General features: G+C 32.9%; 1 protein-coding gene across 1 annotated transcript; it reads left to right on the top strand.

Annotated features, from left to right (window-relative positions):
• Positions 1-482: 482 nt before the first annotated feature.
• LOC129224295 (FAS-associated factor 1-like) lies at positions 483-22872 on the top strand. The gene is made up of 5 exons (XM_054858727.1): positions 483-627; positions 10792-10860; positions 13741-14002; positions 15879-15970; positions 22771-22872. Exons 1-5 carry the CDS (start codon positions 589-591, stop codon positions 22870-22872), a joined length of 564 nt encoding a protein of 187 aa, XP_054714702.1. The 5' UTR covers positions 483-588.
• The last annotated feature ends 542 nt before the right edge of the window (positions 22873-23414 follow it).

The raw sequence follows: 23414 nt of genomic DNA, 5'->3' as shown, positions 1-23414 counted from the left end.
ATTTTCGTTTCAAATGAGCGAAAATTGCAAAATTAACACCTGAAAAGTAGTTTCTTTATGCACTCTGAATAAATTATGTTGAAAATCGCATACTAGAAATAACTCACACGTAGGCACTGATAAGGACTAGAGTCCCTAAGGATAAGGATAAAAAGTATCTCTGTACGCCTTGTACTTAACGCATTGACAATGTTTTTATTGATTTAGGCCTTTAAGATTAGAATGTATTTTCAGAAGAAAAGCAAGCGTTTCTTCTTTAATATTTCTAGCAAAAATAAGAACCTTGTAATGCTTACGTTCCACGAGCTCAATCGGTAGCTACTGGTTGATTGATCACATGACAAATAGTGACGTCGGCTAATGCTAAAGCATTGGAGGTGACGTCATTATTTTAACCGGTGAGCTACCGGCGCTCATCGAACGCAACCAATGATATTCTTTTTTTTTATGAACTTTCACAGCTGACTATAGATGTCGCTGATGTCCGAAATTGAAGTATCTGTAATGCAGACTGTTATGTTAGTGTTTTATCCAATGAATATTACTTAGAAAACTAATATTAATTTATTTTAAAGTACACATAACACCATGGAAGAAAATAGGGAACAAATTCTAGCTGATTTTCAGGTGTGTTTCTCTCAGTAATAGTTACTATAGACTCGATTTGCTACACTGCTTTTTGAAGGAACCTATTGTGTTGTAGGAAACGTGCCTCTGTTTATGTTATGTTCGAAAGTTTTTACTTTCAATAATTCCTTTGCTATTTCAATCAAATGTAGCAACTGTGACATATTTTTCTCGGATCAGTTGAAATCACCCGTACCCTTTGTTTGCTGAAGAATTAATACAAAGTTGCGTTATGTAATGAATATTTTTATGCTAATTATTTAATTGGATATTCATTTTCTCAACTTCATGTTTTTATGAATGCTAACACTGTCTAATTTCAGTTTTTATCATTTTTCGTTAAGGATCAAATCTTTCTTGCGAATTTTGTTTATCTGTTGATTGCTGGAAGTTTGAAGGCTATCTTAATTGTCGCGATATGGTCTTTAAAGTCTCTCTTTGAATTAGAAATTTTCAAAGATTTTTTTTTAGTATCTAAATGAAACGATGTCGTATAATTTATGTTCTTTAATGTGCTAAAAATACTTTTTACCGCCTGCTTCATTTGCATGTTTTATAAGAATGAATACCTACCATATTTGATGTTAAGCATGTTTTTAAACAATGGGTTTCTTTGATATTGCAGATTACATTTCAGTTTTTAATAGTCATATTATTTTATTAAAATAAATTCGGAACGAACGTTTTGTTGATTTTGCCATGTCATCCTTTGTAAAGATGGTTGAACCAATGTTAGGTCAGTTGTTTGCTATTTTGTGAACACCTAAATTCAATGTTGAATTCTATTCGATTATTTACCTATACAGGTGTTTTGATTTCAAAAAAAAAAGAATGTGCATTAAGTTATTACTTTTATAACTCTTAAGAAGCTATTCGCATAACATGGTTATCTGCATTTGATCTCTTTTTTGATAAATCTAAGTATTAGGGTCACACGGGGCAATTATGGGTCACTCTCCTTCCGGGGTAAATAATGGTCATTAACTTTTTACTGTTAAAAAATGTTTTTGCAAAAAAACTAAATTATGTCGAGTCATCCTTATACATTCAATTTTCCTATATCAAGGTCAAAAACAATGCAACCGCGAAGTAAATAAGAGAGAAAAAATAGTTTTCATACTTCTATAAAAACATCTTCAAAAAAGATTGACTCAGAAAATCATGCTTTTTTTCAAGATTCGTGTTGGTGAAACAGTGTTGAGGGAATAATTTTGTTGGTGCTGTTTTTTAATAACAAATGGTCTAATCTTTTCATACCTACATACATTTTTTCTTCTTTTTAAAAAAAAGTTAGCATAAAATATGCTGATTTATACCCCAGTTTACCGGAGTAATTCTGGTATATTTTCTGATATTTTAGATGTTTTTATTTATTTTTACGTGAATAATATAAGTATTAACTTCAACTTATCCTTTTCTCTGCCAAACTCTCACTTAAAAAGAAATTTCAATGCTCCAAGTGCAACATTAGATATTTTATCATCTTTAATTGCTGCTTAAGTATCATGCCCTTCAAATAAATTTCAGCTTTGAAGATAATTTATGTCAGCATCATGCAATTATGGCATATATCAGAAAGCAAAATAAGTAACAAATTAATGCAAATCACTTTAGTACCAAATAAGGAGACAAATTCGACACTTATAACAAATCAAACTCGCTTGTCTATCTTGTAACTGCAAAAGAAATCAAATTCACTTCACAAATGTAGTAATGTCTATCTTGTAACTGCAAGAGAAATCAAATTCACAAATGTAGTCAATGAGAAAAACCCTGCTTGCAAAAAAATAAAAATACCTCAACAAGCTGATATAGACAGTTTTTAAATGCAAAATGAGCTTATTTTGGAATTGTTTATGACAACGAAAAAAAAAAACAAAGGAAGAATTTGCAATAACACAATAGCAAAAACAATCCTATTTTTAAAATGTTAAAAGATGGTGCTATAACCGAATTCATTCTGTACTTGAAAATCAGATACACTTTGTTGTGTATGATGATAAGCAACATATTCTACAATGGGAAAGTAACTTAAATTTTGGACAAAGAAAAAGCAGAAATGAATTTTCTGGAACAAGGTGTCAGAAACTTTAGTTTGTTCAAGCGAGATATTTCTATAAGTAATTTGAAATAAGTGAATTTTTTTCAGTCTAGTTAATTGAAATTGAAAAGAAAAATCCTTGCAATTGATAGAAACATGAATGATGAAGATAGCATACAACTATTAAAGAAATATCTTCAGCCAATTGTGGGCTTAGAGTAAAGAGCAATAGCCAATTGTCGGCGAGTAAGAGTAACATCAAATTATTTCAATTATAATGTGTTATTTCTTAAACATAAAACTTTTTGTCTTTAAAAAGTCTCTTAGTGGACTAAGAAATGATATTTTAGGATAGTTAGTTACTTTTGACATGGATTACTTTTAAAAAAGGGGGGTGACCCATATTTGCCCCATGTGTGACCCATAATTGCCCCGATCCGGGGTAACTCCTGGTCACTCATTTAATTTAAATAAAATAAATAATAATGTAATTTTAGGTAAAGGGATTATTTGAATAATTTTTAAATTGTGTAAGCTTACTCCATGCTAAATTAAATCATTTTATCGTTTATACTTAAGAAAATATTAAGATGTTATGGTATTTTGACCCATAATTGCCCCGTCTGACCCTATAAAGTGTGAATAATATGAATTTTTTATGATACAAATGAAAAAGTGAGAGGCTGTATGCTAGGTTAGTTCAAAAAAATTTTTTGAGCTAAAGTCCAGGGCCCCAGCTATTTTTTTCAAGTTTTTTTAGACTTACCATAGTATTATGCTGTACAAAAGTTATATAGCTTCTTATTAACTTTTAAGATGGTGCTCAATGACCCCGTAACTTAACATTAGCTATAGTATAGAATATGTCCCAAGTTCAGAAACATTTAAAAGTAATTATTTTATTGCAATGAATATGAAAATTACTGTGTTATACTGAAAGATCTTCATCATAAATTGTATGATTTGTTAATTCAGCCATACTCAAAGGATAAAAATCGCCCTCAGATATTAAGTGTAAAAAACTAATTACCCCAGTTAAAATAAACGGCAAATCCCGCTGCAAAGTCCCCCATATGAAAAAGAATAAAACAATTGAAAGGATATTGTTTAAAGAAATTATAAAGGTAAAAACAGTTCCCTGAATGAGCGAAACACCCCCCCTTTCCGATGTAAAATGAACATTCTTCAATTAACATGACTAAATACTCTTTAAGAACCAAAAACAATTCTTTGCAATTTGAAATTTTGACAAATAAACAAAAAATTACTATAAATTACATTAACAGTAGCTTTAAAATGCAAACAAATAATCCCGCAACTCTATTGTTTGTGGCCAAAGTCGCCAAGCCACCAAGTTACTGTAATCCAGCCGATCAGTGAGCGAAGCGAACTCCGACCGATTAGCGGTCTGATCTTTTGAACAAAAACTTTTAAATCCCGCTCTCCTTCTGAGCATTTGTCTCACTTACTATCTTTCCTTGTGTACTTGAATGACCTTCATATATTGCTTAATTTGATCCTTCCGCCAAGGATAAAAGTCTTCCACTGCAATGGTCTTTTGTCGTAATTTATCTTGACTAAAATAAAATTTGTTTCGTCTTTAAAGTCCACCGTCTTTTCCTTTAATAATATACTTATTAGTTTGTTAATCCTTGCCATTGGTGCCAAAACTCAGATGGATTTGAGCCGAGAAACAAATGTTGCTATGTACGGTACTTTCTGATCGAGTTACTGGATGAAACCCGATTTCTTCCAGTACTTAACTTTAAAATATTATATCACGGGACTAAAATCATTGCTTTCAAGAAATGAAGGCTTCTCTCTCTCTCTCTACGTATTATCTATTCTCAATTGACATGTCACAGTAAGAAATTTCATTACAAAAAGCAGAGTTGGCTTTCTTATTTTCCTTTGGCAACGGGTTAAATATTAATGTCAATGCTTGCTCAACAATAGGTCAAAATAAATATTAATCATTTGGGAGATATAACCATCCAATGTTTAAATTAATTAATCAAAAAAAACGTTTCCGATTCGATCCATCGCGCTTCGAAACCATGCTTGCCACAACTTAATCCACACAAAAAATTTGATCAAAATTGGTCCAGCTGTTTAAAAGCCTTATGGTGACAAACGTCCGCACAGAAGATTTTTATGTATTGAGATATATATATATAGTGTATGTTTTGATATGTGGCATTGTTTTTTTCAGTTCAATGTACTTTTTTAACCCTCCCTCTCCATATGTATGAAGTTTGGGGTAGGGCTTGAGCATTCTCTTGTTGAAATAGGAAGCTGAAATTCTTCCAGTATATTACTTGCCACAAGTCTAAAAATTTTGAAGGGTGATTTGTTATCTAGGAGAAATGTTTGTTTTGTTGAACCATCTTACTGTCAATTTATCAAGCCTTAAGCATTCACAAAACTGTTTTTCTTATTGGCAAGGAAAACTGCAGCTGGTTAAACTTCTCTAAAAGTCTGCAATCCGATTGTAGTCATTATTTTTCCTCATTTCAAGATTATCTTGGGATTTAAAATCATGAAAGCTGTTGTATTTTTGAGTTTTCTTGTGTGCTGATTGCCTACTTTAATTGCATATTAAAGAACTAAGTGGTCACTAACTTTAAAATCAGGTATTCCAGTCTTCTTTCTGCAAGCTTCCAAGAGAAACAGTCCATTTTCTCAATCATTTGCCTGAGAGAAGGGGGGGGGGGGGCATAAAAGTCTACCATGTATAGGAAACCACTATTTTAAGCCTAAGAGCAGAATTCTAGGTACTGAATTTACAATGTGCCTTGCTGAACAGATGCTTGAACTTCTGAACAATTCTGTTCAAAAATGAAGGGAAACCTCAGACAAATTTTCTTTAAAAATTCAACTGATTTCTGCAGAAACTGCTTATTTTCTGAAAATATCTTCTTAATAAAGAAATAATTTTTCAGAAATTCTGCTCAATTTCCGCAAATTTCATCAAATAAGAAGAAAATCTAAAATTCCCACAAATGACACTTTTTTTAAAACAAAATTGTTTCAAATTTTATATGCAGTTTTAAATGTTTGCCAAAGCTTTAGTTATTTAGAAAATTTGCGCATAATGTGGAATTTTGTGGGTTATTTGCAAAAACTTTAGATTTTTTCTTAAAAAAATATTTGCAGAAATCTTCTAAAATTCTACAGAAAATGATCTTTGTCTGCCTGCAGCTGCCTGGCAAAAAAAGTTCTGTTCAACATCATGTGTAGCCATCTCTTGGTGGCACTATTTACCATATGCTGCTGTTATTCTGAAGAAAAATGCCACTTCTTATGTGTTGAGATCCTTGGAACAGTGTCAGAGGCCCACAGCTCTTGGATGTGGTGGAAGAAATCTAGCATGAAGAAAAGATGAAAAGATCATGTTTCTATGTATACAAACCTTAAAGCACTTGCAGAACAATTTTGGTCATGTGAAATTAAAATGTGTTAAAAAATTAAAGGCTCTGGAATGTGACCTTCCCTTGCTGTGCCACTGCCCATGGGTAGATCTAGCTTCTGGTTGTAGTGGGAGATCATTATTAGAAAGATTTTTAATACCCTTGCGAGGTGAATTTCACACATTGAATGAAAGAAAATATGCCTCAAAAGTTTGTCAAATATGTTTTTACATTTGGTATTTTAAATAAAATTGTAGCATTATGGAAGCAAGAATGAATACTTGGGCTTGGAAGTAGAAAGGGTGTCGCAAGGGTGAATCTCAAAAAAAAATTATTAAATAAAACAAAAAACCCGATTGCACAAAAACTAAAAAGAAAAGTGTATAAGCCCAGTAGTTTAGAATGTTAATAAGTACTACTGCATTAAAACTGCACCATTAAAATAGTTTTACAACCGTATATATAGGTAAGAGAAATCATAAATTCAAAAGCAGAATAGAAGGATCAACAGTCAGCTCCCATTCCTTTCTGAAAGAAGGAACCCTGTAAAATGTGAATGGGCCCCAACTGTTGATGCTTCCATTCTGCTTTTGAATTTATGATTTGTCTTATCTGTGTACGATTATAAAACTATTTCAGTGGTGTAGTTATTCAGTAGTACTTAATAACATTCTAAACTACTGGGCTTTTACATTTTTCTTTTTAGTTTTTTTTTTTTATTGTGTTTTTATGCAGTTGAGCTTCTTGTTTTGTTTAATAATTTTTTATTTTACACTTTTTAGTTATTTTTTATTGACTTAATTATTGTGATAATAAGAAGGTACATTTTGCAATCTTGTCATTTCATTGAGAGAGTTTGTATCGTGAGATTTATCAGGTAACTTGCGGTGGTGTAAACTACTGATGACTAGTCCCTCTAGGAACCTAACTCGGCTATAAGCTACATGTGTTTGACCTTCAGCAAAAATGCGCGAACTTAAGTCAACCACGACACAGCTATATACAGCCTTGCATGAGGACGCGAGCAAGGGAACGTCGTCAGTTAAATCTTTCTCACAAAACTTAAACGGCCTGTCAAGAAAGTACACGTCACGATACTCAGTCCCATGAATCATGACAAAAACAAATGCAACATGTTAGAGATGAAAATTGAATTAGTAGACTTTCTTTCTCTTGGTGCTTATTGCATGGATTTACATCAGAAAGAGAGGAAAGTACATCTGGAGCGAGGACTTGAGTCGAACCCACCACCTCAAGCGTGAGAATCAGTCTCTTATACCACTCGGCCACTGAGGCCCCAGTTTGTAGAATTAGTAAACAAAAAATTCAGGCAGCTAAAGCTGCCTGCATGTGTCGCACTCAGGTAGCGTGGGACACGATCCCGAACTGACAAATGGCAACTGGTTGTTAATATGGTGAGTTTTGATTACTGTCATGTGTTTAGTGACAATGCCAAAGTTAAGACAAATAGATTAACGTGAGAATTACCAAAATTGGCCAAAGCATTTAGCCCCTATAACGCCACATAGGAACAAACATACATACATAGACTTATAAAAACATTACCCTCCTTTGCATGCGCATTCAGGTAAAAAAGAAGACTTTTTTTAAAAATAAAATTTTAAAACACTATAGTTAGTAAATTTTTTGAAAAAATAGGATTTGCTGATAAAGTGTCCTGTGTACTTTACTTGTTGTCAGCAAAGCTAAATATTAATTTCACAAAAATTTAATCAATTTTTCATGAGTCATTTGAGGCAGTGAGAAGCAAAGGGATGGATGTAAGTGGAAATTTTCAAGTTTTGAGTAAAATGCATTTAAAGATAACATCCTAGGTAAGCTTTCATTGAATATTTTTCCTAAATCATTCTGTACAGCAGCACCTACTAGGGCTACTAGTACTATCTCTTGCCCAGAGAGAGAAGAGGTCCACCTACCATTTGTACTGGTTATCTCCAAAGTTTTAATTTGACCACTTGCATCCCTTTTCTTCTCATTGCCTCATTTGTCATTGCCATGTAGAAATTCTGTTACGAAAAGAAGTAAATTATTCTCCAAAAGTATTGGCAACCTTAATTTGCATTAGTTTTTTCTCATTTGTTCTTTTCTTCTTGCAACAAGGTTGTGTCAGCAGAATATGCAAATTGCCAGTAGCATTTAAGCTCCCGGCACTTCGCCTCATTCTCTTCCCTTTCAATTTCAACCTTAGTCAGACTTGGTTGTTTTTCGGCAGCTCAGTTGAGTCTATCCGTTTTTGCTGATAGCTTCGGCTTACTGCTCTTGACATGAATATCATAGCTCTATATGTTTAACGTTTCATACTTTGACTTATAATGTTTGATTCTGAAGTCAATTAAAGTATTATGAGCCATGGCCGCCCTTATGCAAAATTGTAAGGGGGACTCAGATATTTTAACCATGGTTTAGCAGGATATTTTCCCCATGAAAACATTTCTAAACAGATTAGAGTCATTAAAATTGGATAATAACTTATTCATTAATGACTGGATAAGAAATGTTTTTACATTTCTGCAAATAAAAAGTACTAAAAACAAGGAATTTCTAATTTCAAAGGGGGGCTCAATCCCCCCTTGCCCCCTATATAGGCGCCCTTGTGAGCTACTTAATATTGTAAAGAGTGATTCTCAATATATCGTTTAACATGTCATTGTATATATGGGCAGTTCTCAAAAGGTGGGAGCAAACACAGACCTCAACTTTGAAGCTTCAACACCAAATAACGTTCATTTTAGTTAACTCAAAAATTTTTGAGTTAAATTATAATACTGTATAGAGACAAGAATTGACATAAATTATGGAAAAAATGCTCTTTAAATGCCCTTAAAAAAATATTTTCTTTGCTAAAAGGCACAATTTTGGACATACCAAAACGTTAACTGAGCAAATGTACCATTAAAGAAAATTTTTTAAAAATTATTTCCATACGTTTCAAAAAAAATTTAAAGGTATGAATCTTACACTGAATAATTTTTTGTTAATATTTTACACAAATAACAAAAGTAAAGACAGATTATTCACTTTGTAAACGACTTTAAAAAAAAGGTAAGTTTGAAATTTGATGCATGTCCAAAATTTACGATCTTTACAATGCTATTTTTTGAGAACTAAGTATATGATGTTTTCATTTTAAAGGTGTTTATCGAGCCTCGGAATCAATTTTTAATTGTTTAAAAGTGTTTTCATAAGCTTTTATGCAGTATCTTAGAAGAAAAATAATTTTTTTTAAACGTACATGTGAGATGTCCAAATGGCGTTACGATCTTGACGCCGATAATTCTGTCCATTTATTCATAATTTTTGATGATCTACTGTCTTCTAACCTCAATAAAAAGCGTTATTATAATGTTATCTTCTTTAATCCATTGGTATTCTGCATAATTAATATGTTACACATTGAACAATACATAAATTACAGTAGAAACATGGCTGCTTATGATCGAACCGAAAGCCATTTTGCGCTAAAATCGCCAAGCAAACCTCCGTTGGCGACAACACAGTATATGATAAGCTAAAGGTTACCAGAGGGGAATTCCAATTTGAAAAATGTAGTTTATCGTCAGCTGTACCAGTTTTGGCAACTTTATCACCTGCGCTAGCAATTTTTTTTTTTTTCCGCTTTTATTATTTTAGAATTCTTTTTCTCTTCTTTCTTTTGGAAACATAATTTAACGATCTCCAAATAGAAATACGAATTTCTTTCTTCAATAATTTTTTTAGACATCATTTTAATTCTTATGACATTAGAAAAAATATTCATTATTAAAACTGATGTCACTTTTTACAATTGTATTATTTTTAATTTGAAGCTTTTTTTAAACCTTGCATCAATTTCTTCAAAATCATTCCAAAACTTTATTAAATGTAAGGAGCAGCATGTAGTATTTCACTAATATCCTCTTTATTATTAAATTGCAAAATTTAAAAAGTAGTAAATAAAATTTTCATTGGAAAAGTTAAAAATCAGATTAACAATTGTCAAAAATGGTGAAACTTACGTTATGATGATGTCCAAAATCCGTTACCTACAGGAAAACGATGTCCAAAATCTGTTACCTACAGATTGCTGATTTAATTTGCTAATTAACAATTTTTACAAATACCTGCTGTCTTTTCATGTTCATATATTGTGTTCTAGGTATGCATACTATAGAATAAAATCAAAATTGATGTCAAATTCGAAAATTTTTGAAATTGCTCAAAGTTAACTTTTTTGTTCCCACCTTTTGAGAACTGCCCATATCATAACCATAATAAACAAGTTACTTTTAACTTTGTATCTTCTTGATATTACACAAAATAAATATGTTTTTTTTTTCGAGAACTATCACACGTCCTGGTTGAGCTTCCATTAAAAGCAAATAAGCTGAGCACTTTTAAAAGCTCACAACTTAGCAAATTTGAACTCAAAGGAAATTGTAAACCATACAATAACTGCAATACAAAATTCCTTTTTTGTGTTACTAAAAAATACCAAAGCAAATCACTAAAGTAAAACTTTTAATTTTAAATTTATTATGTAAATTACTATCCATTCTAATGGCACAGAATTGATGTGCTCTTCTGTTGTAACTTCTGTTCCCAAAATACTGTTAATGATTCTTTTTGCCCATTAATTGAAACTTTCTATTATTTTCAATATAAAAATAAAACTAAGGTTTCTCATGATATTGATGGTTTATTTTATTTTTCTAGTCCTGCACTGGCATTGATGATGTTGGAGAAGCTATCATGAATCTAGAGGCTCACAATTGGAATTTGCTGGTAAATTTATATGCACTACCCTTTTGCATCTTTCTGAACTACAGTAGAACCTTGTATTTGTGTCCCTCACTTTTTCCGATTACCGGATAATCCACTAAGTGTTCACATAGGTTTTTTTTTTTAATAATAATAAAAGAAAAAACGTAATTGTTTGTACTTGAAACATTCACTTTCTATTTTGATCTAGTAATGATAAAGTTTTTACTTTTGAGTGACAATGTTTCATTCAAATGCAACACTTATTCGTAACAGAAGACAGGAGATCAATTCTTCATTAAGAAATGGTGAAAAAAAAAATTTTTTAAATGATTCTATTCAATTTTGTTACAAAACATGAATTGTTTTCTCAGAATGTACGGAAAGTTCTTATTTAAGGAATTTCTTTGCTTATTAGCTGGGATACCCGGATTATCCAGATTGCCTTTAGTCCTTTTTTTTAGTAGTTTGGATAAATGAGTTTGCAGTGTACTCATGCAGAAAGTAACTGTCTCAGTTTGCTATAGTAAATTCATTTTACATGGGAAAACAACAAAATTGATACAAAATGGCATAATTACATTATGTTTCTAAAATCCAGGGAGTACCATAAGGAAGGACCTTTTTAGCCAATTATGTGTAGTCCATGCTCATTAAATTTAGTTCTGAAAGTCCTAAGATCTGTCACCAGCAGTTTCTTTAGGTGCTGGATATTTGAGACTTTTTTTTCTATACTAACTTTCCTTCTGTACTAACTCAAAATTAAAGAGGTGGAGATAACTGCTGACATCTGTCTACTAGTGGAGGATGGAGGTAGGCCTGTTATTAAGTGGGTTCAAATATTAATTTCTCAGTCTCTCTTTCTGAAGACAAGAGCCTCTTGGCATTGTAAAGAAAAACGTCTTTTTTTCAAATTCCCCATATTCAGAGCACTTAAACCAAGTACATAATATTATGTAGAAGTACTAGCGCAGCCAGAAATACCTTCTGGAGAGGGTTTTTGATTTGAGAAAAAATACCTGCCAAACAGTTTTTTTGATGAAAAATACTTTTTTTTTGTAATCTAAAATACTTTCTAGAGGGGTTTTTTGATCAAAAATTCCTTCTGAAAGGGAGTTTTTGGTTAAAAAATACCTTTAAAAGGGGATTTTTGATCAAAACAGCCCTTTCGTATACATAAACTACTGTATTAGAATTTGCATTTATGTTAAAATCAATGAATGGCTCTGGGGTTTTTTTAACCCCCTCCCCCTTCGCTGCGCCACTATGTAGCAGAAGTAAATCCGCAAGTCCATGCTCTTTATCTCTCCACAGCAGTTCCACAGGGGTGCCAGTACATTTGAGGACATGTTCAGGTGAAGCACGATGGGAACAAGGACAAGATGAAACAGTCTTAATTTTTATCAACAAATTTCGTACATTTGATATGATTGCTAGGAAATCTAGAGCTCCCATTCAAATTAGCCTAGCTTGATTTAGCAAAATATAAGTTCTTCCTCTCTGCAGCACCATTTCATGAAACCGTTTTTTAAAAAACACAACTAAAATGCGTATATACTTGAAGAAGAAATGAAGATTGGGTGCGTGATGTAGAAAGCGGTTATGAGAAGCTTCCTTGCCAGTCAGCCACAGCTGATTCAGTCTCATTTCAGTAGCCTGCACATTAAAGCAAAACATTATGGTGCTCTATTTTAATCTCGTCTTCTTTTTTTTTTTTTTTGATCTAATGGGGATATCGCGGTGACCCTGGTGCGCATGCCTTTGGCTCAAAGTAAGTTTTTCCAAAGATTGTCATTTACATGGGAATAGATCAACTCGCCCATGATTTCACTTGTGCGCTAACACATTAAATGAAATTGAATCTCCGGAAAGGAAGAGGAATAATTTTGAGAGTTTCCTTTCTTTCTCTCTCTTTTTTTTATTTGTTTATTTATTTTTGACAGATGGTTCAGAGGGGAGAGCATGTTTGAATTTCGTTTACATTTTTGAAAAAAAAAGAAAAGAAAAAGAAAAACATATATGTTTAGGATTTTCCTATTTTATTTTCTTGTGAAAAAATCTAATCATATTAAACAGAGAAGTTTTATCTGTCAGACTTAATCTAAAACTTCTTTTGCTCCAAGGACTTTGCAGATAATGCCTTGTAAGGGGAGGGTTTTTTTCTTACGAATATTTTTAGGCAAGTTGTTTAACCTGAAAAGTTATGAAAACTGTTTTTACAAATGAAATTTTGTGAAGGGACTGAGTTTAAGCTGCAAAATTTTATGAAAGGGCTAATTATAAGATATGGAATTTTGTGAAACAACAGTTAATGCAACACCAAATTTTGTGAAGAGGGATGTGGGATCTAAATTGTTGCTGAGTCACCTTCTGTTAGGAGTTACCAGTAGAGAATAATTGCATAAAATAAGGTTAAGCATCTGCTTAATGGATCTGTATTAATGTTTAACATCAGATGACTGAACTAGGCTGTTAGATGGCACTGAAATTCATTATGACTTTTGATGTGGATCGAAAAAGATACAAGAAGCAGAAAGCTGAAAACTTCAAGTATAGTGATGGTGGTTTTTTGTGTACGCTGTTATTTTCTGTAAAATGTTTTTTCAAATGTTGCCAATGTTTGCTTTTCCAAAAGGCCATTCATGTGCATAGTACTTCGATACATGTACAACAATGCACAAAACTTATTTCAAATTTTATATGCAGTTTTAAATGTTTGCCAAAGCTTCAGGGGCATTGGCCCTGTCTGCGAAATGGTCCTGAGATAGTTCTCCTGTATAGGCATCCGCCATTTGAAATTATTCCCTCCCTCTTCTTCTTGTGATAACTAATTTAATACTGCAGCTGAGATAAGTTTCTTTATCCTCTATAGATTCATTAATCCTTTTTAAAATCTTTCTTTAGAATGCCATCAACTCTGTAATGCCAGAAGAATCCCAGACCCTGCCCTCAGAGCGTGAGCCAGAACTACCCATGGACCTGGTGGAGGAAGTGGGCAGTGTCCCCTCTGGTAATGCTGCAGGACCAATTCCACCCATGGAGCCACTGCCCTCTATGCCCAACTTGGTGGACGAGTCCATGCAGCTGGCATCGCGACTACTCAACTTCAGCGTACAGTACAAAGAGAACACATTCCCTCTGGAGGTGCCGGACTCAGAACCAGTGGGTGAGTGATCTGTTCAAAAAAAGTTACGTTGGTGACAAAGCACTTTATGTATATAAGCAGCAAATTATCATCCCTAAGCTAGGGTAAAGGCAGAACTATGTACAGTATACCGACGGCCCGATTATCCCATCCAGAGACTGTGCACAATGTCAGCAAACTCTCGCTGGTGAGGTGAATTTACTTTATCTACCAGTTTGTTCGCACTCTCAGCTCAAAGAGATGACATCTGCCTCCGTCTCGGTTATTCTTTATTCCAGGCTGATGAGATCATAACAAGAATAAAATTTGAGTTTCTGGATGACATAACGAGGCTGTCGGTATATTGCATGTAAAGCCATCTATGGTCAAAATCAAAACTTCTGTTTCCTGAATAAAAATTTTAATACATGAAACACACCGCCAGCTCAGTCATAGGTGGTGTGTTTCATGTATTTCTGCTTTAGCCCTGGCTAATGGGTGGTAATTTACTGAATACAAAATTTTAATGTTTGAAATTGTAACATTTATCTTCTAAACCGAACCATATCGTTTCGAAATCAAAACATTAATGGTATCAAAACATTGATTGTTTGATTTCCCAATGCTTTGTTAAGTTTGTTGTTTCATTAAGTACTTACTGTCATGCTAAAGTAATATTTCCTATAGAGTTCAACTTGCTTGTAGATTCTACATTAATGAAGAGTCTCTTAAACTTTTTGAAAACTTATTCTTCAGAAAAGAAAAAGAGAAATCTCTTACATTGCTCCTTCCCTAGTTGGGATTTGCAGTGTTGATTATATTCTAATTTAAAAAGTAGTGTAGAGATGCTGTGATTTTTCACTACAGTTTGTGAATAAATTTATCAATTCATTATTATTCATTTAGTTCCAAACAATTGCTTAGTACCCAGAATAGACCCTTCAAAAAATGTACAAATGCAAAAGCAGATCCTTCACAAAATTGTTGGCTTTTCTTTGCAATAAGCAATTCCCTAAATTAAAATAATAAAAACAATAGTAATGAAGCATAAAAATTGCAAATTATTGCATATATGTGTTTTGAAATTATAAGAAACCTCTTTTGAATGCAGATTAAATGTTTAACAATGAAAAAGCATCTGATCAAAATAATTGAAAAACAATTTAATGCATAAAGTGCCTAAGATACCAGAGCATCAAATCTTAATTTTTTTTCTCAAGATATTTTGAAGTGCATTACAAAACATTTTCAAACTATTGTTTAATTTTTTTCATTTTATACATGTTTTCAAAAAGTTAAAATTTGCTTGTTCTGCTAATCTACACTAGTATAAAGAAAGGAAGATAAACAGTTTTATGATATTTTTTTCCCAGGTATACTGCAGATTTTAAAACATTATGGTATGTAAGAAATCATATGATCCAAGCGGTTACATTGCCGAACACTTCAAAGGGATCCCATGATTAATAACTGGGATCTCCATAATTGCGTAATGGAACTTTCCGAGATTGCCTACTGCACAAAGGCAGAAAGCGCCTGAGTTCATATAGCTATAGACAGTTGTCAAAGGATCACTGGCATATCTCCTGACCGAATAGCGGGATAGCATTTTATGGGGCATAATTTTGACCACTATTCGGGGGAAAAAGGCAAATTGGCTGCCGTCATGTAAACTGTTTCAGGGTGTAGAAAATAAATTAGTTTGTATGTTGTGAACATGGTCTCTTCAATTCTCTCCAAAAATTGTTTTATGGAAGATATGATTAAGAAGTGGGAATGATCCTTTTCAACATGGTACTTATTATTTTTGTTGAAAACAACAGTGGTATATTTAAATGATTTCTATGACATTCATAAACATGCTTAGTTAGTTTCTAACTCATTATTGATAGTTTTCATCCCCCTCCCCCCTATACAGCTGCCATCAAAACTGCATTGCATGTAGAACTAGGTGTGCCACCCTGCAGACAAGAACTCTTTGGCTGGAAAACAAATCCTGCAACAGATGATGTAAGTCTTTGCCATTTTTCAGAGTTTCTCCCGGTCTTTGGAAGTCCTTAGAAATTCATTGCTTTTTTTTTCAAAAAAGGACTGTTAAAACACTCATTTTTTATTCTAGGTCCTTAAAATCCTTCTAAGTCCTTATTTTTCACTAGTGCTGACAATTTAAAATTGCTAGCAATAATGGAGCTCCAAGCTAAAAGAAAATGCTTGGATTTGGTTGCATATTATTATAATTTCTGTCTGCATAATATTTTTTAAATCATAATATTAATTTATGTTTAAAAAGAAGCTATTACGTTCAATATCTCCCTCTGATTTTTCTGATGATAAAATTAGCAGTAAAAGGATGCTCTCTGAGGGAATGAAAAACATATTATTGCATAGTTATAAAAACGTTTTAAAGGGCCATAACTAAAAAATATAATAAGAAGTAATGGATATTTATTCTTAAAATTTTATTTTTAAATTTTTATCTCTCATTTCCAAATCCTGATCATATTTTTGCTGATTAGTTATAATTAAATATTTTACAAGCAAAGGTAGTATTTTGTAATTATCAATTAGATATCAAAGGGAGATATCTTAAATATTTTATTATCTTTACAGTATAGTCAAGACAATTTTCTATTTTTTAACTTAATGTTCTTATTAATCAGATAAAAATTACTGCAATGAATTTCATATTGAACTAATGTAATACAATAAGGTGTTTAGATTGTGCTAAAAAATAAATTTTAGAATGGTTTTGATGGATTATTTACTTACGTGAGATTTAGGCTTTTCTTCTTTTTTGCTGCTACTATCTCTGATTTATCAATAGTTATGTCTAATAATGTGTAAAGATATTATAGCACATGAGAAAGGAGTTGCAAGTTTTTTTTATTATTATTATTAGGGTCATTTAAAAAAGATAGTACTTATAAATCAACTATTTTTCTGTCATGGTTGTAATTCTTTTTACACAAAAGCTTTGCAGGATATTTGCCAAAGTCGCAAATATCCTGGTTGATGATAGTGTCTCTTTTGATGACATTAAAAACGCAATATCTGAGTGTTTTAACATGCATTGGCAGCGGACCTGGAATCTTAAAACACAAAATAAATTGTATTCGATCCAGCCCTCGACGACAGGTTTCAATCATTACAACTTACCAGGAGAGAACAAGTTTTATTAACTCAACTTCGCATTGGGCGTACCAGGTTCACACATAATACCTTTTATGCCGCGAACCAACTCAGATATGCATTACAAGTATTGTAAATCAAACAGTGTTGCATATTTTAAGCAACTTCCCAAATTTTAATCAAATTCGCTTTAAATATTTTAATGATTTTTATCGATCTTTGAAGGAGTTGCTGGGGGGCCCACCCCATTGCAATTTGTACTCCTTCCTCCAGGAGATTTTCTTCTCCTGTTTAATTTAGTGTTTGTTTTGCAAAATGTGATTTTGCCCTTTTCTTGTTATTCGAAGTTTTTTGTCAACATATTGTTTCATACGTTATTTTCATGTTTTTAATGTTTACATGTTTTTTATTACTTATTTTAAACTGATCATGTTTATACCTTACTCCTCAAAACACACTTAGTTTTATCATATCCTGACTTTATATTTATGTATATAACTTATTCTAAAAAATCGTTTGGCACAGTATAGCCCTCAAAGGCTCTAGCGCCATTAAAAATAAACCAACCAACCAAAAACTTTCTTTTAAAAAGTAAAAGATAAATTATGCATTGCAACTTAATTTACTTGACCAAGCTAATCTTTTTGCAATGTGGAACATTTAAATTCATTAACTGCAAAATTTAAAGTTTAGAAACTGAAGAAAAATGTAGAAATTTGCTTTAGAGATCAGTGCTTTTAATCTTCCGTATAATGTACACTAATACAGTACACCCTCGTTTTACACGGGTTTATTTTAGGCGGATGAGTTCTGATTTTACCCGGATGCAGCTTTGCAAACAGATTAAATTTTCACCTCCTTCAAAATCCAAACTGAGATTGCAGATGACACATAATAAACTGTATTTCAGAGTGCTAATAAGCGAGCTTGGGTGACCAGTAGTAGCGTAGCTAGTGTTTGCTGCCCGGGACGGCTCTTCAATTTGCCGCCCTTTTGTTGTGAAATAGCTCATACATAAAACTGTCAAAGGTTTTAAATTAAAACTAGAAATTTAATAGAAGAAAAAAATAAGACTTAATTATTTTTTATATACTTTCAAAAGAAGAACAAGGGAAGGATAAGGGCCACACTTGGAGAAAATTGCTAAATTTATGTCAAAAACCGCAATTAGAGTAAAGTTATTGGAAAGGGCCAGTTGGGCTTGCTTCCGATTTTTTTCAAAATTAGTCTCTTTTAGTGTTTCTTTGTTGACATTAGGGGATCTGTGAGTAACGAAAGGAAATTTTGCGATTTTAAGGTGCTGCTTACTTAAGAAAAGTCATGGTAATCGGGAATGGTCGGATACTCAATGCGAAAATTGTAAGCTCTGAAATATGTAATTTTAGGAGGCTATCTTTGGCAACACAATTGCTTGCTTATTCTGACGAAGTTGTAGGCGTTAGGTGCGAGAGGGCGCTGAGGTTTCTTACTGAAATGTTTTTAAAATTGAAATCAATTTTAAGGGAATCTTCGGTGGTTTGGTTGAAAGGGGAAGGTTGGGGTCTCTTTCTTTGGAAATTTTTCGTGACTGAAGTCTCAAAAACGCAATTCTAGACTGTCTTAAGTGACGTTGAGGGGTTCCCTAATGGCATAAAAAATGTTGTGAGGCCAGGCGTTTCTCTCCTGAAAAATTTCCACAGTTGACGTCAGACTTTGGGTTTTATTTTATAATATTAGCAGAAGAGGGGACAGAGAGAGGTTCCCTATAGAAATCATTCTCAAAGCTGAAGTTCATTTTAGACTATCTGTCAGAAGGAAGGGTTAGCGAGCTCTCTTACTCACGTAAATTTCTAAGAAAGAAAATTTTGGACTATTTTTGCAGAGTTAGGCAAAGGGGTAAAGAGTTATTCTCTCGGAAATTTTTCAAAATTGAAGTTTTCAAAATGCAATTTTAATCTTTGGAGATGTTAGGTGAGAGGGGAGGGCGATTAAGATATCTCTCTCGGAAAAATTCCAAAATGGAAGTCCTAAAAACGTATTTTAGGCTATATTTGATCACGTTAGAAGATCAAGGACAGTCAGGGTTCAAATGCTGTTATCACAAATTGATATTGAAGTATCGAAGCTTTGAAAACTTAATTTTAAGCTAGATGTGGAGACTTTAGAAGAGAGGGTAGGAATTTTCTCCAGGAAAGTTTTCAGAATTAAAGACCTAAATATATATTTTACTGTATTTGTTACGTTAGAGGAAACGGCATGGTTAGGGTTTAGGGGTTAGCCCAGTTTTTCAACATTGAGGTCTAAAAATGTATTTCTGAACTATCTTTGGTGATGTCAGAAACAGAGATGAGATATTAAAGCGCTCTCCCGCCTAAAAACATTTTAGCTCTGTTAGACTAAAGAGTAGGGGTGGGACAAGTTTCCAACTGAAATTATTTGAAACCGAATACATTAAAATGCATTTTTATACTATGTTTGGATAAGATGAGGGTCTAAACCAAATGTTGAAAAATGAAATATGCTTACCTTTCATAAGGAATAGACTAACATGTGATCCAAAATTGTCGGATAGATTTTCCACTCTCAAAAGCAAGAAAATGGGAATCCCTTATACTTTGTTTGAAGCAGAGAACTCTTGTAAAGAGTGGGAAATCAAAGCAAACTCTGACACATATAAAGTGTGATGAGCAATAAAATGTTTCGTGTGAAATTTTATACCTCCTCTCTTCTTCTTACTCTTGTCATCATTTTCCTGATGTAAAAAAGGGGGAAGCTTTTGTTTCACGAGCAGGCTTTCAAGAAACTCTCTTAAAACCCTGTATAAGCTTTTTCTTATAACAAAAATTGGAAAAGTTCATTGTTTTCCTCTTTCTGAAGTTAACCTCTACAGTCTAAATAACAAATTTCTAAAAAAAATACTATGCACTTTTCATAATGCACTCAAAAAGACATAACTTTTCTGGGTCAGAGTAGAATATTTAAATATTCCTTTAGTTTTCAATTATTCCAATAAAATGACACCACAAACAAAGAAAAGTGCAGCTCAAGTCAGGTAGAGAATTTCTTATCATTATCCATCTTTCAATCATATATTTGAGTGTTGGAACACGCATATTTTTCTGGGAAAGTTAGGTTTGAAATGACTTGAGCCGCACTTAACTTCGTTTGTGGTGTCACTTTCTTGGAATAGTTGAAAACTACAGAAATTGTCCATTATGCCCCAGAAAAGTTATTTTGTCCTTTTGAGTGCTTCAAAAAGGGGTTTTCTATTTGCATGCAGTATAAGATTAAAACCATAATTTCCTTATTTAGAAAATACATTTTTTTTTACATCAAAGGGTCAATTTGCCGCCCCGGGTTGGACTGCCCCCTCCGTCCCCCCTAGCTACGCCACTGGTGACCGGGGACGTTTTTTGCGATCGATTCCAGAGCTCTTTGCAGAAGTAAAGTTATTTAAATACACGGCAGTGTGTCAGCCAAGTTCGGAAATCAGGCGACACATCTGCCAGTGTGTATCTTACACGAACCATTTCAAGCAACTTTTGACTCCCTCATTTCTCAAAAACTTTTAAATCTACGTGCTTGCAATTTTGTATGTCTAATAGAGCTGCCTAGCAGACCTATAATCCTAAATTTCATGAATGTATCTTTTATAGTTATGAAAATATTGCTATCTGAAAAGTGTCATTTTTTACACTGACTCACTCACTCATCAAAATGTTTACAAACTTCCAAGTGTCTCACACACTTGAAATTTGGCATAAAGATAGATTTTCATGCATATGTAAAGGGAAAAATCTTAAAAGTCAAGAAACTACATTAAAATAGCAAAAAACTGTGCTATTTTTTATAAGCATCACGGCGTAATCACTTTACCGCGCGATTTGCAAAATATTTCGCCAAATAAATCAAAACAAATGGGCTCGTCAAACGTTGCCAAAAACAAGGTTGTTGAAGTTTTAAATTACCAATTTAATTTCTAACCAAAATGGGGCTTGAAACAATATTTTAAGTTCCGCTAAAATGAAAAATGATCCATCAAATAATTAAAATGGCAAATCTAAAGCTAAGCCTTTAAAATCAAAAATAACCGGCTTTAAAATTTTATAAAAACTTTAGATCCCAATTAAATGCAAAATTTTACAGGAGGAGCAAAAATAGCAGCAATAACTTCAACAATTGAGAAATATTTTCGCAAATTCTGCATATTTTACGATCTACGTTATGATAATCCCTCCGAACAATAAAGAAACTCCAGACAGATTTTGTGATGAGTCTTAGCAATTTTCCTAATTGTCGACAAATTTGAGGAAGCCAAAGACCAAGAGCTAATGTATGTTGGCCTTGCTGATAAATGGGAAAACAAATGATTATTGCCCAAAATTGGCAATCGTGCCAAGTCCCCAGTTATCAAAATATCTTCATAACTTCTAATAAAAAGAAACCGCAAACCAGTGCACCATAACAGCAGGAAAAAAAATGGAAATCATATATTTGTAATATACGCTTTTGCATTTATAACTGTCTAAATTAGAACATAACCTTTGATTTAGCTTTTCAAAAAGTAATGATATCCCAACAAAACATTAATGTGAAAAAGAAGCCAAGTTCGGTTGAAATGAGGTGCGGGAAAGATGGTGTCACCGACAAAAAAAGTTCAGATCTAAACAGTTACCAAGTTCCATAGCAGTTCCTCATAGAAGTTGGCTTTTCCCATGTTCTTCAATTCATTTAGAAAATAATTTTTTACTTTCTTTGATATTGGATTTAAAACTTGGCAAGTTTGAAAAAAAAATTTAAAAAAAATAGTGATGACTAAAACATGCCGCAAGTTTAAAATCCAATATCAAAGAAAGTAAAAAATTATTTTCTAAGTGAATTGAAGAACATGGGGAAAGCCAACTTCTATGAGGAACTGCTATGGAACTTGGTAACTGTTTAGATCTGAACTTTTTTTGTCGGTGACACCGTCTTTCCTGCACCTCATTTCAACCGAACTTGGCTTCTTTTTCACATTTATGTTTTGTTGGGATTCAACTCACATGATGTAGAGCGGACTGGAAGAAGAGCTTTTAGAGAAGTGACAATGGAGAACAAAGCCAACGAGGATACTGACGCTGATGATGCACAACCAAAAGCTTTAACACTGAAAATTTTGAGCCATTCCTTGACAATGACGAATGATATTTCTGATTTGTAAGAAACGGAAGATTTCGTCATGAAAATGACGGAAGTGATCATGGAAGCATTAATGCCCACAAAAACTGCATAGAAGAATAATTAATGGCTACTAAAAGAATATCATAACCATTTCATTTTTTATCGACACTTAGTTCATTCATGTTTTCTGTGTACACATTGTGTATATCGTCGCCTGAGAGCAACAGTAAAATATCTTAGCGTTATTTCTGGGATGCTCTGTGGCAACGATATGTATCAGAACAGATACACATTAAACTTATTATAAATACTTATCTATCACTACAGGGAAGTTTTTTTTTTTTTCATCTCTGGAAAATAACCTCTATTTTAACACTACTATTAAGTCTTAATTGACGCAGTTTTGATTTACGCTGCATTTCCGTAGAAGGTAACCCCCTCGTTAAACGAGGGTCTACTTAATTCTAATTCGGATATCTTTATTTTAGACGTATATAATACATGAAATATTACTGAAAGTCATTGCTTTTGTTTTGTTGCAGACGATCCTGTCCTCTCTCCAGCTACCTCAGTGCACGAACCTCTTTCTCTTGGCTCCTGATCACGCGGACCGAGCCCAAGGGATTTCTTCCGTCGATGTGTGAGTGGTGAATTTTCATTTCCTCTTATCTTTTGTCTTGATTTATCATAAACTTACAGGCATGGTGTGAAGATGCAGGCTGTCATTGAGGAGGTTCTGGAAGGCGTAATTGCCCCTGGCTCTGAGAAATTAATGTATTTGCATATAAATAGGCATGGATTTTGTTGTTTTGTGACACACAGTGGCTCCCAAAAGTGTTCGTACACCTTGAAATTTTGTAGTAAAATCAAAATAACGCGAAAATGAATTCAAATATGAAGTTTTAATTTTTTTTTCACATCATTCCTATGCCATTTGAAAACCCTGTAGTGTTTTCAAAATATTACTTTTTATTTTTGAAATTTGTCAAAAACCGTAGAGACAGAGAAATAATATGCCACAAAAATCATCGTACACTGCAATATTTTCGAATAAATTCATGGTTAAAATTATCACCTGTCTTCTTTTTTTTTAGCATTGTGTTGACACTGTTAAGTCATTTCGCTTTAATATTTTGTTTATTTATTCCCTAATATTCTGCTTATTATTTTTAAATGGCTAGTATTC

The sequence above is a fragment of the Uloborus diversus genome, chromosome 6, assembly GCF_026930045.1.
Source record: "Uloborus diversus isolate 005 chromosome 6, Udiv.v.3.1, whole genome shotgun sequence".
Lineage (NCBI taxonomy): Eukaryota > Metazoa > Arthropoda > Arachnida > Araneae > Uloboridae > Uloborus > Uloborus diversus.
Note: the sequence above shows the minus strand (reverse complement) of the source record. Positions and strands in the feature narration are given on the sequence as shown.